Source organism: Heliconius melpomene, chromosome 10, assembly GCF_056956725.1.
Source record: "Heliconius melpomene rosina isolate 202511_hmr_F chromosome 10, ASM5695672v1, whole genome shotgun sequence".
Taxonomy (NCBI): Eukaryota; Metazoa; Arthropoda; class Insecta; order Lepidoptera; family Nymphalidae; genus Heliconius; species Heliconius melpomene.
Genome location: NC_140398.1, coordinates 1,387,135 through 1,402,187, shown reverse-complemented (window position 1 = coordinate 1,402,187; position 15,053 = coordinate 1,387,135). Strand labels below are relative to the sequence as shown.

Below are 15,053 nucleotides of genomic sequence, written 5' to 3'. Positions count from 1 at the left end.
GCAAGCAGACCTACGCCATGCTATATCTACCCAGAAAAACTTTTCCCAATTAATTTTGTCGAGTCGAATTCGATATAATATTTGGGATATCGTGTAGGTGCGGAATGGGCAGTAAATAAATAAAAAATAGATATAATAAATAAAAAGATTTTTTGTTACTAGAAAAAGATAAACAAACACAAACACCTAAAAGCTAACAACAAGAATATAAAAAAGAGCTATCAAGATTCTTTTAAAATAAATTTCTAACTAACTAGAGGATAATCCGGAATATTTTTATATCCATTACTGAAACCGATATAGAATTATTTGTGGAGAAATGTCTTAATGAGAACGGAGTGTCTTAACACGTTAGCTTAGCTAATATTTTTCCTAAATACTATTAAACAACGTTTTGCAAATCGCATTCATATCCAGATCGAAAATTTCACATCCGTAACATCTCAGATTCACATATAATGTTGTAAAAAGCAATTAAAATGTGTTATATATAGAACACAATCAGAATGTTAATAAAACAGTTAAGTTAATTTTATGTTTGTTTACGTAAAGCACTTAATTTCAGAAAGATATTAAATATGTATAATTGTTCGGTACTTTTATTAACACGTAATTAAGATTTATCAGAGTGGTGAGTACAATTTCATCATTTGCGAGTTATAAGCCTATATGTAGGTAGGTAATATTTTTATGTAGTGTTATTACTTAAGCTTCATATTTAATTTTATAACCATTAGGTAGGTATATGTTCCAAGTGATAGAGCACTAGACCCCGAGCGAGCATTAGCCACCAGGTATAACAAACGTTTCCGTAATGTACATACTTTAATTCGACTACTACATACTATATATACACCTACCTACATTGTAGTCGTAAGTTATTTTTAATATTTCCTAGTAAATTAACTTTTTTTTTCTTGATCGAGTAGGTGATTCATTAAACTCAATCGGTGTGGTGGAACTGAGACGTTTGATGCGTATGATGACAACACGCAATATCAATTAACCTTCAAATATTTTTTTTTTGTAAAACTAGAAACCCTTTTGGGAGTAGTATTATTAACTTATTTTTATTGCTATCTACGATCTGACTTCATTACAATGAAATAGACTTTTTACAAGCGAAATATTCAGCATAAAACTAATAAGAAAATGTAAATATTATGTATATATACACAATTACTACATCATTAATAAACAACTAGCGTACCACTTAACTATAGTAAAAACATACATATATGTAGTAATTATATGTTGTTAAGTATGTTAGTGTTAGTTAATATATAGTGTTAGTAGTTTTCGTATGACGGACTTTAAATAATTATTTCTTGATTAATTTTCACTGTATAGTATCCGCTTTCCAATCGAATTCAGGACTTGAATGGTGGAAGTTAACGCCACAATTTCACTTATCAGAGCGGGGAAATAAAAATTAATTTCTCGAGAGAAAATTGTTCCTCTTCTTTGTCTGATTACTACAGACATTATTATCATTATAAATATATATATATATTATTTCCATTATATGAAATTAGGCATAGGTGTATAATATACATGACTGACCAGTTATTGTTATCGGAAAACGAAGTGTCTTAACACTAGGTTCTCTGTGCTACACTGCTTACGGTGTGTGTGCGGGATACAGCGTGAAGCTGATTTTTTTTAATCAGTTATTGTACTGAAAATCTAACACTATTGCCCAACACAAGTATAACGCGACATTTACCAAATGAGGCATAAACTAAACTATTAAATAGAATTATCGACGTAATCTCATAACAAAAATTAAAAAGCCCAATGAACAAGCGAAAACACTACATTATATACGCACTGATGTACTAAAAGCTTGGACGAGGAAAATAACGATTTTCTACTTTAGTAGTATATTTTAAAGTTCAAATTAGATTGTATATGTAGAATGATATTTTAAAGAGTAGGGGATGGCAGTATCAACTATTTCTCGGGTATAAGTGAACACGCACGAAACAAATTTGCATTCTTTCTTAGGTCTACTTGGAAATACGGTTTTTTTTATTTGATTTGTGTGCGAAACGTAAAAAAAATGGCGTTGATCGTGAGTATTTTTATTTTGTATTTGTGAATCAGTTATGGTGTTTTTATTTATTAAGATTTAAATATATATTTATTTTATTTTGTCATATTAATTAAATGCAATTGTTTAAAATTAATTAAATTAATATTACTTCTATTTACTTTTATCATAACTATATTTTAATTATTTACGTTAAATAATCTTCTAAATTTATAAAATTTTCTCCTCGAAAAATGTTATAATGTAAAAAGTATATCATTTTTGACATTGAAATTGAAATTTTTATACGTTTTCTTAATCCGTGAGTCTAGTTGCCTAAAGTTAAGTTAGTTAAGTCTTATCAATCAAGTGGAGACAATCCATATCTTCTGTTTTATAAATTATTAACAATTATTATTCATATTTATTAAATCAAATCACGGTGTATCCCGCATACAACAGGGTAGGCAGAGGGAACCTAGTGTTCGCACTAAACTCGGTGTTCACACTCTGTTCCCCACTTATACTTGTTGAGTAGGAGAACTCGACTTTTTGAGGCTTTTGTCTTGGTGCCAGAGCAAGGGAATGAAAATATTAAGGAATTATTACTAATTCATTTACTCGATGAATAATCGAACCCGCAACTGTTGCTTTACAGGCACAACTTTAAGCGCCACGACGAATTTTATAAATAGAATAAAAATATAAATATAAACATACACGAAAACAAGGTGAAAGTAAAGTAATGTAACAATAATTTTTCATGCAAAAAAACTAATTGAACTAACGTGATTAAAGTCTATTAAAGTGGTCGCTTCCTTCGTGTTAAGGCGTGATATACCTATATAAAAGCGTGAAAGGAAGTGAAATAGGGAATCTAATCGATAATTGTCTTGACAAGTTATAATTTGTTACAAACACATCTCGGTGCCGTTAAAAATATTTTTACAACAATTAGAAATATTTTATAAAGCCTATAGAAAGCATTAAGTTCCGCCTTCTATACGCAATGCTCGGAAAATTGGGAAACGTGGTTTCATAGCTAGGTTCCCTTTGCCTATCCGGCTATACATTCTTTTTGAAATTTCAACAATTATTAAAAATAATCGACCATTAACAGGCAAGGAAAGTAATAAAGAAAAGTAAAATGATTCTTTATCGGTTGTAGTGAGAGTGAAAACTCAGTGTCGTGACTAAAACGCACGCGATGATACTATGATAGACCGCTATGATAAATTGATACAGGAAATATCAATTAAAAATAAATCAGCTTCACGCTTTTTCCCCTCATAGCATGGTAGGCAGAGAAAATCCTCCATTTTCCTTTCAATTTTCGAGACATTGCGAAAATCGAGTTTTAATAAAAATATCAAATACTATAATAATCTGAGTGTAATTTCCCAAAAAAATGTGAAAAGGATTATAATTTATTGAATATTTTCAATTTCCCATTCTCAATACGAGAGCTGCGTGACGATTACAAATAATCAAAGAGAGCTTTCTTAATACTCAAGATGCATACTAAGTTAGATAACTACTACATCTTACTAGCAATGACTATACAAAATTACAAAAAGTGACCAGCGAAATCGTTCCATATCACAAGAAAGTATACGCGAAATTGATTTGTGACATAATACAAGATGTACGAATCGTCAACGCGAATTACGAAACAAATGAATATAAAGCGTGACAAAAGACATTTGAAAAAGTAATAACTGTCTTAAATTTAAATTAAAGCTGTAAACTTAGGCTTAGCTTTGCAGGACAGTTGTTGCATGTTCCATGTTTGTTTTGGGTCTCTAAATACATAAAAGAGCCTCGTTTGATCTCTTTCGAATGTTTACTATCGTGTTAATTAGGCATATATTAACTACACTGAGACGACATAAAAACTAAAACTAAAAAACTTCACGCTTTTTCTCGCAAAGCCGGGTAGGCAGAGAGAACCTAAAGTCAGGAAACTTTTGCCTTCGGTTTCCGCCTAAATTCGCCGGTCGAGTGGCTAAACTCAACGCCGCTCTTTGTGTGGACATAGAGAAGAGATTAAAATAATACATTCCCCCGAAAAAATCGAATCTACTCTAATAATAACTGCGCCAATATGGCATTATATAACAGAAAGCCTGGAAAATGGAAGACAGCTACAAGTATATTGCAAGTAACGAGTTCGAATATAAAAATTATAGCATCGCACAATTTTATAATTTCCATTGCTTAATGAGAAAAACAAAACAAGAAAATTTATGGACAATTAATCATTTACAAACAGAACGTGACTACCGTTTGTTATTATATAACTATTACGTTATAACTTATGTTTTAATAAATAATAACAATAATATGAGTTTATACGTTATTTCTTCTAACACTAAAACTTGTAAATACAAATATTATCCAACACCGACTGGTGTTGGATAATATTTGTATGTTATGTTAAAGAAAAATAAATAACCAATTACATAAACAGTACAAAGTTTTACATATTCATAGTAATATAATAACGACAACTTTATCTTAATATAATAATTTATATACGAAGTTAGTAACTTCAATGGCAGGCAGGCAATGTTTCTATTAAAACTGTTTTCATTTTCCCGGTTTGTAAATACAAACTTCGCTTTACACTTAACGCTGTACGCATCTTTATCGCTAAATTTTTTGGGTCTATCCCGTATGAGTGGGAAAAGAAAAAACTATACACAGAATTTACATTAGATTGAAAATATATACTACTCTACTACTCTACTATACTCAACACGCAATATCTCGAAAATTGGGTCGTGCATGTGGAATGAGGAGTTTAAAAGCACTAGGTTCTCTCTATACGCGGGATACAGCGTGAAGGTAAAAAAAAACATCAACTTTGCACATTTTTGTCAGACAAAACCGGGTAGTCCTCTAGTTCAGTATATTTATGCCACATCATTACGTTATATTTGTAATCTTTGCGTCTCATTGCGTTCGCAAACACAACATTTCGATTCCTTGTGTACATATTATGCTAATTTTTATGATCGTAATAGGTCGTGGAAATTTGAAACGGCATATTCGTTCCGTTGCTGAGTCGTTAATATAATAGTTTCCTTAATAGTAAAATAACTTTAATTTAGACTTTGAAAATTAAGCAATAAGTACTGCAATATGGCTTTTCTGTAAACAAACCATTTTAAGTAAACGTTTAATAAAACAAAATGAGAAGTCCACCTCTATAAAAAAAAATCAATGAATTCAGATATTTTTCACTATAAAAAATCTAAGAAAACTGAAGCAACGTAAAAAAATATATTTCTTGTGCGACAACGGTTATTTCTGGAATTACTCAATCAAAACTGTCAATCAAAAATGCTATTCACGTTAATTGCAACTCGCTAGCTTGAATGAAATATCCTTAGTATTAAAGTAGCGTTTTAGATAATTCAAAAAAAGTCTATTAAATAATATAAATTGGGGCACTTCGAGACAAATATTTAGTGTAAACGAACGCATTTTTCTTAACAAAAACTAATAAGTTATTTAATGCGCGATGTTGCCAGCGTCGAACAACTTCAAAAGAATGTTGATTATTAAAGTTTACTATTATACAAACTTTGATAAGTTTTTTTAGATATGACTTGAAGGGGACACAATATAAATCCTTATTAAGCTGTCGGTAAATGTTTGCAAGTTAAATACTAAATCAAAATTTATATCGTAACTTTTATGATATTAACCCACTTAACTTATTTAGATATATTGACTTACTTTTTAGGGTTCTGTACGAAAAAAAAACGAATTAATGAACTCTTAAAAGAACACTTGTTATAAACTTTACGTCTCTAAGAGGTGAGAAGGGAATATCCAGTGTTAAAACCCTACATTCACAAAACTCTACAGCGCTTTGTCTCATATCTGTCCTCTGTCGAACCTACAACCGTCATCGCAAATTGCATACATCAAAAATTGCTTTGTATCACTTACTATCATAATATCAGATACAGGAATCTTTACATCTACCTAATATCATTTACAGAAATCACTACCAATATTTCTGATAATCGGGGCGACGCTGGCCCAGTACCACGGGTACGACTTGGACAGCTACGAAGGGTACCACAAGCCGATTCACCATGAAGCTGTGCAAGAACACCACAGCGAGGAATATGATTTGGACTATCATGTAAGTTTCTTTTAGTTTATATTTAAGTTACTTAAGAGAAAGATGCTGAATATCAATATTCTTGATGGTTACAGTCGCATTTGAAGGAATTTAAGTAAGCGGAGAACGGAGTGTAACACTAGGTTCCCTCTGCTTACTTTGATTTTTGCGAGATACAAATTGATAAAACCCATCTAACAAGTTCTATATCATAACAGTGCACATTTTACTAATGTGTTTGGAAATAATATTTTAAATTTGAAACATTAATTCCTTTTGTCATTACAGTCGCATCCAAAATATTCATTCGACTACTCAGTAAAGGACCCGCACACTGGCGACGACAAGGAGCATTGGGAAACCAGAGACGGTGACAAAGTAAAAGGTAAAATAATCCTACTTAATAGAAGAATGTAAATTTGATTTTACGATATATTTCTCTATTCTAACTTCATACTCTCTTTATTTTTTCTTACATTTTATGTAGCAATTTGACATAATTTCACTACAAAAATGGTGATTGGTTGCGAGATAGATTTGCACTCGGAGGTATATTTGATTTTTTTTTCTTTTTCCCGCTCTGGTAACAAAACAAAGCGCAGTTAGTTCCGCCACTCAACACTTAATTACAAATATTGGGCGGAGCGTGGAGAACGAAGTGTTTTAACACTAAACCCACTCTGCTGTATACACAATATAAATATATAAATTAACCTTCCAGGAAGTTACACGTTAGTGGAAACTGACGGCACAAAACGAGTGGTGGAGTACGAGGCGGACGACAAGAACGGTTTCAACGCCGTAGTACACAGAATCGGCACTCCTAAAGAACACGAGGAATATAAGCCACAAGTGTATGAAGAATATAAGCAAAAACCAGTTTATGAGAGCTATAACCATGAGTATCAACAGTTAGATCACGGATTCGTACCTGTTGTGGGTAGCTATGAACATTAAAGTCTTACTCAGAAATAATAGTTAGCGTTTAACTATAATTGATATAAAAATCCCCGACACTAAAAGCTCTAAAAAGTAAATAAAACTAAAAAAAGCTCATAACCTTCAAACGAATGAAAAGATTTTCTTGAAACATTAAAATACTCTCAAGAGAACACTCTCGCAAGTAAAAAAACTATCAAAATCCGTTCATTAGTTTCGAAACTTCAAATTTATAGCACCCTAAAGTATTAGTCAGATTTTGTAAGGGGTCAAAAGGGGACGAATGTAAATTTATATGTTAGTTAAACGCTAAATGTCATTACGTAGACGAAATTCTGACGTTGATATTGTCTTATCTGTAGGTTACTTTGCAATATGAAACTACTCGTAATAATCTTATTTTAGTAACGTCTGATAAGTTGCTGTTAAATTGTCCGAAGTTACTGATATGTGTCAAGCAACTTAATGGAAACTTATTTGCTAAATAATTTCTTCATGTTATGATAAATATACCGTTATCTTATATACCTAATAAAATACGATTAACATTTTTCTCTGAAAAATGAATATATGTATTTAAATAAAAAAAAAATAAAAAATGTATATATGTAGAATTTGTTAGTATTAACTATTTCAATATTAAGAAAATTTGATTTAAATGAAAACAAAGTGTAAAACAATGTGGTGATAACAGCGCTATTCCACGTTTGTATTCTTATGAGTTCAATAAAGTATAATTATGGTATTATTATGTAAATAAGTTATATAGGCCATTTTCATATTGCAAATTAACTTGGAACATTACTATTTTCCCGATTCAAGCAAAATGAACAAACTATTTGTTGAACTTTATTTATATATATAATATACATATAAAAATAAAATACAGTATTAAAATTGATTCATAAAAAAATGTTATCTAGTTTTTAAGTAAATAATTGAATATGTTATAACTTTGACTAAATTGAAATTTCAGATCTTTTAAAACAACTTTAGTAAGAACAAAAATGATGTTTATTTCTATAAATACTATGTATACTAATATTAATTGAAATTAAAACAAATCTATAATATAGCTTAGGTGGGCTCTGAAGACCAAAAAGCTATACTATAAATATTAATTTGAAATATTATTTATTAGGTATTTACGCTTTAAATAAGGATTTTTTGACTTCTGTCTTGAGACTGTATCGTTATTGCTGTTTAGATGTAAATATTGTACAAAAATAAAAAATTGAATAAACTTTCGACGTTTGTTTAAAGATGTATAGTTTTTTTTACTTCAGTTTGTTTCTGTTATATGAAAAATTACAAGAATTTGCTTTTTAGAAAGCTATTAAATAAAATAAGCTACCTAAGATAAATATAATTATTCAATTCGTACCAACAGTTACGGAGATTAGCACATTGAACCAAGCTAAGACTTCAGCTTTATAATATTAGTGTGGATATACATTACCTCTGAGCCAAAGCGAGCTTCAAGCGATCGTTTTCATATCTGAGCTGTTGTTCCGCGGTCTCGGGCTCGGGCGGCGCGCCCTGCGACGGCAGTGGCCCGCGGGGTGCGCGACCCACCGTCGCGTATCCGCCCTGCGTCACATTTTGTCATTTATTACATATTTTATTTAAAACAAAAAATATTAAAAAATTACAACAACATTGCTATAAATTATCAAATTGAGCAGAATAAGGATGTATCATGTGGCGTTATGTGATTCATATTATGAGTAATATTAATATGGTATTAAATTTCAATGTCAACTTAATAAGTGTAGTATTCTCTACTCTAATATACTTTAATTTAACATGGCGCTGGGGAACAACGCTGTGACAGTAACGCGATGGTTGTGGGTTCGGTCCCTCTGTCTACCCTGCTGGATGCGGGATACAAAGTAAAGCTAAAAAAAATAACATGTGAATTACAAACAAAATAATCGACAACAAAACAAGACACGACAAACATATACATGTGCTAAAAAAATAAAACACTACAATTTTTACATTTTTTAAAATTTTGCTAAGAGTAAAGTACTTGTTAATTCCATTTATATATTCCGCCCATTTTATAAACACAAAATTACGACGACGACTGACTATTAGGGTTAAGTTCCCTTTTTTTAACCGACTTCAATAAAAAGAGAAGTTTCACAAATTGACTGACCCTGAAGGTTTTTATAGTTAATTTTGCTATATTTTGTATATTGCACATTTTTTTAGCTTCACGCTGTATCCCGCATTTAGTTACTATAGTCCATTTTTTGCAGAATTTTCGAGACAATGCGTGTTGAGTCTCAGAACTCAACCCCGCACTTTTCTTTTCTTGTTAACGTCTCTCTCTGTCGGCAACGGAATGTCTTAATACTAGGTTATCTCTGCCTACCCTGCTTTATACGGGGAAAAGGGTGACGCTGATAATTCTTAATATACCTGTAACGTTGATGATACGGAATGAGCCCTTTGATGCACCATCATCTCGTCGTTCTCCACTTTGGGCTAAAACAATAAATTTAAAATTTGTTAAGGAAACTTGTAAACTTTGAAATCCAATATATATATATATGTATATATCTCAATTCACACACCCACACGCACGCACGCACACACACTCATAAACAGACACACGCACACACTCACACACGCACACACACACACACACACACACACACACTGACCTGCGCCGGCGACAGCGCGGGCTCGTCGGCGGTGCGCGCGGCCAGCAGCGGGCTGGCGGTAGCGGAGGCGACGGGGGTGGCGGCCCCCGACCCGTTGCTCTTGCCGCTGCCCCCGCCCGCGCCCCCGCACTGTTGTGCCTGTATCGCCTCCTTCACCTCTTGAAATTTCTCTATGAACTGGTGACAAAAAATAGATGTTTTTAATTTTTTAAACAATTGTAATAGTTTAGATTAAGCCGTGTAAACATTAAGTCTACACAAGTTGCGATTTCATTTTTTATTTGTATTTATAGCCGCTTTTCCCTCTATAATAAAATCCACCATCCAGTAAATAGTGATTCTAAAACCAGAAATGACGAATATGTACATTTTTAACTAATTTTTTATGTGCAATATGACATTTCCCCAGATATTACCGTATTTTGTACATAACTATTTTCACCTTGACGCTAACAAAATAGACAGAAAGAAGTCAGTGTTAAAACACTCCGTTCTCTTCTAAATACAAAAAAATTTATAGATACCTTCCCCAATTCAGCTTCCGACGCAAAGCCCAGCCCGTACACCGTATTCGCTCGCACATCGCTCCACTGGCCGAATTTCTGCGATGTTTTCGTGAACGTCATGTTAGCTGTTATCGTACTGTTGATTACCGCCTGGAATAAGTGAATGAAAATATTTTAATAATCTGTACTGATATTATAAAATCGAAGAGTTTGATCGGTTGAACGCACTAATCTCAGGAACTATTTGGTCAAATTAAAAAAAAACCTTTTGTGTTAAATATTCGTTACGTTAATTGTAGAGATATAAGTCAAAGTTAACTCAAAAACTATTCCAATATCCGAATCCGACTATTACCTATGCTAAAACGTATTTTTTTTAACCACCCGCAAAAATGCAGTGTAGGTAGAGGGCACCTGGGAACCTAGTTTTAAGACGGAGTGTCTTATCGTGTATGTGTTCCTCAATAAGACACTTACGTTAGCATGTACTAAAATTCTTATCATAATACATCCTAACGAAAGTGTGTGTGTTATTATGTATTAAAATTCTTATTCTTATATAATGACGTTGAAGAGTTATTTGTATGCGGAGCTCACTTATTTCTTGTACTACACATTCATAAAGAAAGAAAAATTATGCATAGCATTATCGGCACTGACAAATAACTCTATTTCGACTAAAAACTGTTTAGTATCGTGTAGGTGCAGAACACAATATAAAATTGTAAAATGTTAGTTAAAAGATCATGTCATATTCAGTTATAAAGTAAAAGATAACTAGTATAATATAGGTTAAGTAGATGTGAAAGAAAAATGTCGCATTGCATTCTATTACGATATGGGGCATATTATATAAATTTACACTCGAGATTATCTTGTATCAAACCGCCTGCAACTTCGTTCGCGTGGAAATTATCACATACGATTCAGTAAAGTTTTTTGATTCCGTAAAGAATTTCCGGAAATCCTCTTTTAGTGCCCTACATAGGGAGGGAGTGTCTTGCCTAACCTACCATATAGGTAGATATGCCAAATTTAAACTTTCTAGGCAAAGTAGTTTCGTTTCGAAGCTGCAGGTAAATACTAGTATATAATCCACACATTAACTAAAGAATGAGATAGGTACTAAAACAATATCTCGGTTTACTTACGTAACGACGCGGAACGTATAATCGATTTGCCGGCAATAATTCATCGAGTTTCACCGCAATATGGACGTGTTGAAATCATATCATTGTATTTTACATACATACCGACTGTGTTATATATGAATATCATAAATGCTTTACTTTTATATTACAAAATGTAGTGAAGAAACACAGAATATCTTTATATCGAAATACTTAAGTGGGTGATATATTCAACAATGCTATTTATTTATTCAGCGTTAGGTGGGAATTGAATTACATCAGAGAGAACGGAGCGCCAAACGCTACTGTCTCTGCATACCTCTTTCGCCTCGTCCAATCTTCAATCTCTTCATTCATGGCTTTCGAGGGTCTTCCTTTATCTTTTATAGAATTTCAACGTATCTTGATGAGAACGTATGGCTCAGTGTATGAGCGATTGAACATTATTCAAAAGGCGCGGGTTCAAATTCCGCTGCGTTTAAATTTTCATACGTTTTCTAAAAAAATATCCGTAATTGGCAGTTGAAATTCAGATTTAACACTAAAATGGCACAGTGACAAAAGAATGCCGCGTAAATAGAAATTATGAATCATTCGTTCTCTTCATATGAAAGAGCTTTTGTAAAGCAGTATATAATGAGTCCGTTACTGCACCTAATTTCACACTAAACTAGAGTAGTCGAGTATAACGTTGTAACTTTACGACTGCGAAAACGCCAAATACATATATAGTTTTCCATTTATACTCACCCTACAGCTTGATATTTGTAATAGTACCTATCTGAACGTATTGTATATGAAGGTGTTTTGTAAATTGTATAGTAAAAATGATCTACTAAGCTAAAGACCCCAGGAACATTAATACACTTTGTCATACTGACATAACAAAAACTAAGTGAGAATTTTTGAAAGAGGGTACCTCCTCAACTCATGACACATTCTAAGAGTAAGAGATAGCTGTGGCAGAATAACGTTGAAACGATAAGCGATAACAGATATAGCCCTTTGCGGAGTATTCAACATAAAAATATTTTTTCATTTCAAACCAGTAGTTCCTGAGATTAGCGCGTAGAACCAAACAAGCTAAAATTAGTCAGCTGTTTAATATTCGTGTAGAAGTATACATTTTATTAAACAATCACTATATTATATTAAAGTATAATGTCAAACAATAAAGAACAGTTAATAAGTATAATCCATAAAAGATTTTTCTTCTGAAACGTTTTACAAAGCTAAAACAATTTACGAATGCATGCATCAAGGGGAATTGTGCTTAAGATGACATACTTTTTGTTTCAAGACAAATATCTCAAATAAATAAAGTCATCTGAGAACAGCATATTGCGTATACTATTATATATTTCATAATCAACGAAATTATTTTAGTTTCAGAACAATCATCTTTCAAACATCATAAAAACAAACAAAAATCGCACCTAGGTCGACTAGTGTAAGACGACATATCTACAGGGTAAAATGACATACTTAGTATGTGATATTACACTTTCAACGTATGAGACATAAAAATGCCATCATTATTTTTTGAGCATAGTTCAACAGTAGTTAACAATATTATGGCCAGATTCAAACATGTTGCAAATTCTATGAGGTTGGATTCCGTTATCAGTCACTTACTTTTCCAAAAGGGAAATAAGCTTCGTCACTTGCGGCTATTAAATGCCGGTGTTCTAGCAGCCTTATCCATGTCTTCTTGCGACCAATATATATTCGTTTGTAATTGCCAGGCATTTTGTAGGTAGGGCAAAAAAAAAATACATCGATTCTATTTATAAGGGTAAGATAGTATGCCATCTTATACTCACGTTTTATATGTCATCTTACCCAATAGATATATGAATTTAATTTTAACCGTTGGGACAAAAGTTTATTGGTCAGGATGTGTTTTTAGCGTTAGTTGTGTCATATAATAATCCTATTTTACATTTATAATTAGTTCAAATAGAAAATCTTTATCTTACATGTCTTTTCACCATCAAGCAAAAGCGAAAGAAAAATTGTTAGCAATTCAAAATAACGAAAACATGAATTACTTGCCCATCTGCATTCACTTTCAGCCATACTGAATTTAAGCATTAGCTGCATCTACAGACACTCTCTAAAACGTCACAAGATCGCACCTAGCGCTAATAGTTTCATCAATATTGGTAGTGTGTCATCTTATCATAGTATGCCATCTTGAGCACAATTCCCCAATATTGAATTGTATCGAGAATGTAGGGCGGTGTTGGAGTTTTCATAAATCAGGTTACGTGATGGGAAATATTGCAATGGCACAGTTAAAAGATGTATTATTGTACATGTTATGGTTCTGGGTTCAATTCCCACTTAAAATAATGTTTATATTTAAAAAATATCACATCTAGAACGTATTGTTATCTAGATTTTAGAGTTAGAAAATTTAAAATATTGCCAAAAATTGGACAAACGGAGTGTCTTCGTCTCACTACGTTCTATCTGCTTACCCTATGTAATACGATAAAACTACTAAAAGATTAAAATATGACAAAATATATCTCACTTCTACGTTTACGTTTTACGTTTTATCTCAAGCATGCACGGGTATAGTACACTCGAAGATAATGAAATAGACGAGCAAGACAAAAGACATTAATGTTTAAGTTTATATGAGACCCTTATAAGTACTCTCCTGAGATCCCAAGGGTATTAGATAATACAGTCTCTAAATTGGATATAATATGATAAAGACTTATATCTATGTACCTATACAAACGTGTATAATTAGTATTGTGAAAAAAGTAAGAATTTAAACCGAGGAAAATCTGATTATTTTATTGTTTTTATCCTTCTAAGACTCTAGCACTTAAATAGAACAAAAAAACAAAATTTAGACAGTAGGTACAAATGTAGAGCCTAATTCTCTATTCATAATTAACTCTCCTACTTATTCCTCAAATCTGATAATAAATGGAATCTAAATCGTGAACATGACAATGAATTCTTCGATCTCAAGCCTCTATAAGTCGCTATATTATAATCAATGAAAATTAAGCTGAATTAAGTGGCGAAACTTAACGCCTCACTTTATCGTGTATAGTAGAAGAAGGAACATAATGAATTTCCCTAAAGGAAATAAAATCATCATAAGTGATGACTGAACCCATAGCCCTTGCTTTAACAGTTAGATAACGACCTACTGCACCACGATGGCCTCTAAAAAATATTTAAAATAATCAATCAACCTAAGTAGATATCAGCTAGCAATTACGCGTCAAAAAAGTTAAGGAATGTTATCATCCCGTACATAAAAGGCAATGTCAGTGTCTCGATCGACTGAGTTAAACAGAACGACTAACGATAGAAAATTGTAATTAGTAGAGTGTTAAATTTACACTAAAGGCATTCTTTGGGAAACAATTTCCTGAAATTCAACAGAGCAAAATGGAGGGAAGGAATTTGTTTGAAATTATTCATTTCTTTGGTGGATTCGTTCGACACAGTGCTAGCTTTTGTACAAATTATATAATAAAAATATTAATGGTTAAAAAATTATGTAAATGTTGGTGCCAGTTATATTATAACAACAAAAATCATAATAACAAACTTGGTCAAAAAGCAACCAATGAAGTTTGTTCTAATCAATCCCGATACCAATTT

General features: G+C 32.2%; 2 protein-coding genes across 3 annotated transcripts in view; one reads left to right on the top strand and one right to left on the bottom strand.

Moving 5' to 3' along the window:
* The window catches only part of homer (protein), a 37,935-nt gene that overhangs the window by 9,173 nt on the left and 13,709 nt on the right, over positions 1–15,053 (bottom strand). For both annotated transcript variants that reach the window (XM_085190964.1, XM_085190963.1), the window contains exons 3-6: positions 10,306–10,437; positions 9,782–9,958; positions 9,537–9,602; positions 8,569–8,699 (exon numbers count right to left, since the gene is read on the bottom strand). In XM_085190964.1, the coding sequence (XP_085047090.1) occupies positions 8,569–8,699; positions 9,537–9,602; positions 9,782–9,958; positions 10,306–10,437 (506 nt within the window). The remainder of the gene's footprint in view (positions 1–8,568; positions 8,700–9,536; positions 9,603–9,781; positions 9,959–10,305; positions 10,438–15,053) is intronic.
* LOC146535098 (uncharacterized) lies at positions 1,943–8,371 on the top strand. The gene is made up of 4 exons (XM_085190965.1): positions 1,943–2,074; positions 6,045–6,191; positions 6,459–6,555; positions 6,892–8,371. Exons 1-4 carry the CDS (start codon positions 2,063–2,065, stop codon positions 7,125–7,127), a joined length of 492 nt encoding a protein of 163 aa, XP_085047091.1. The 5' UTR covers positions 1,943–2,062; the 3' UTR covers positions 7,128–8,371.

Coding starts and splice junctions, on each gene's coding strand:
- LOC146535098 (XM_085190965.1), top strand. Junction 6,192..6,458: donor AATATGATTTGGACTATCAT/GTAAGTTTCTTT, acceptor TTGTCATTACAG/TCGCATCCAAAATATTCATT. Junction 6,556..6,891: donor AGACGGTGACAAAGTAAAAG/GTAAAATAATCC, acceptor TTAACCTTCCAG/GAAGTTACACGTTAGTGGAA.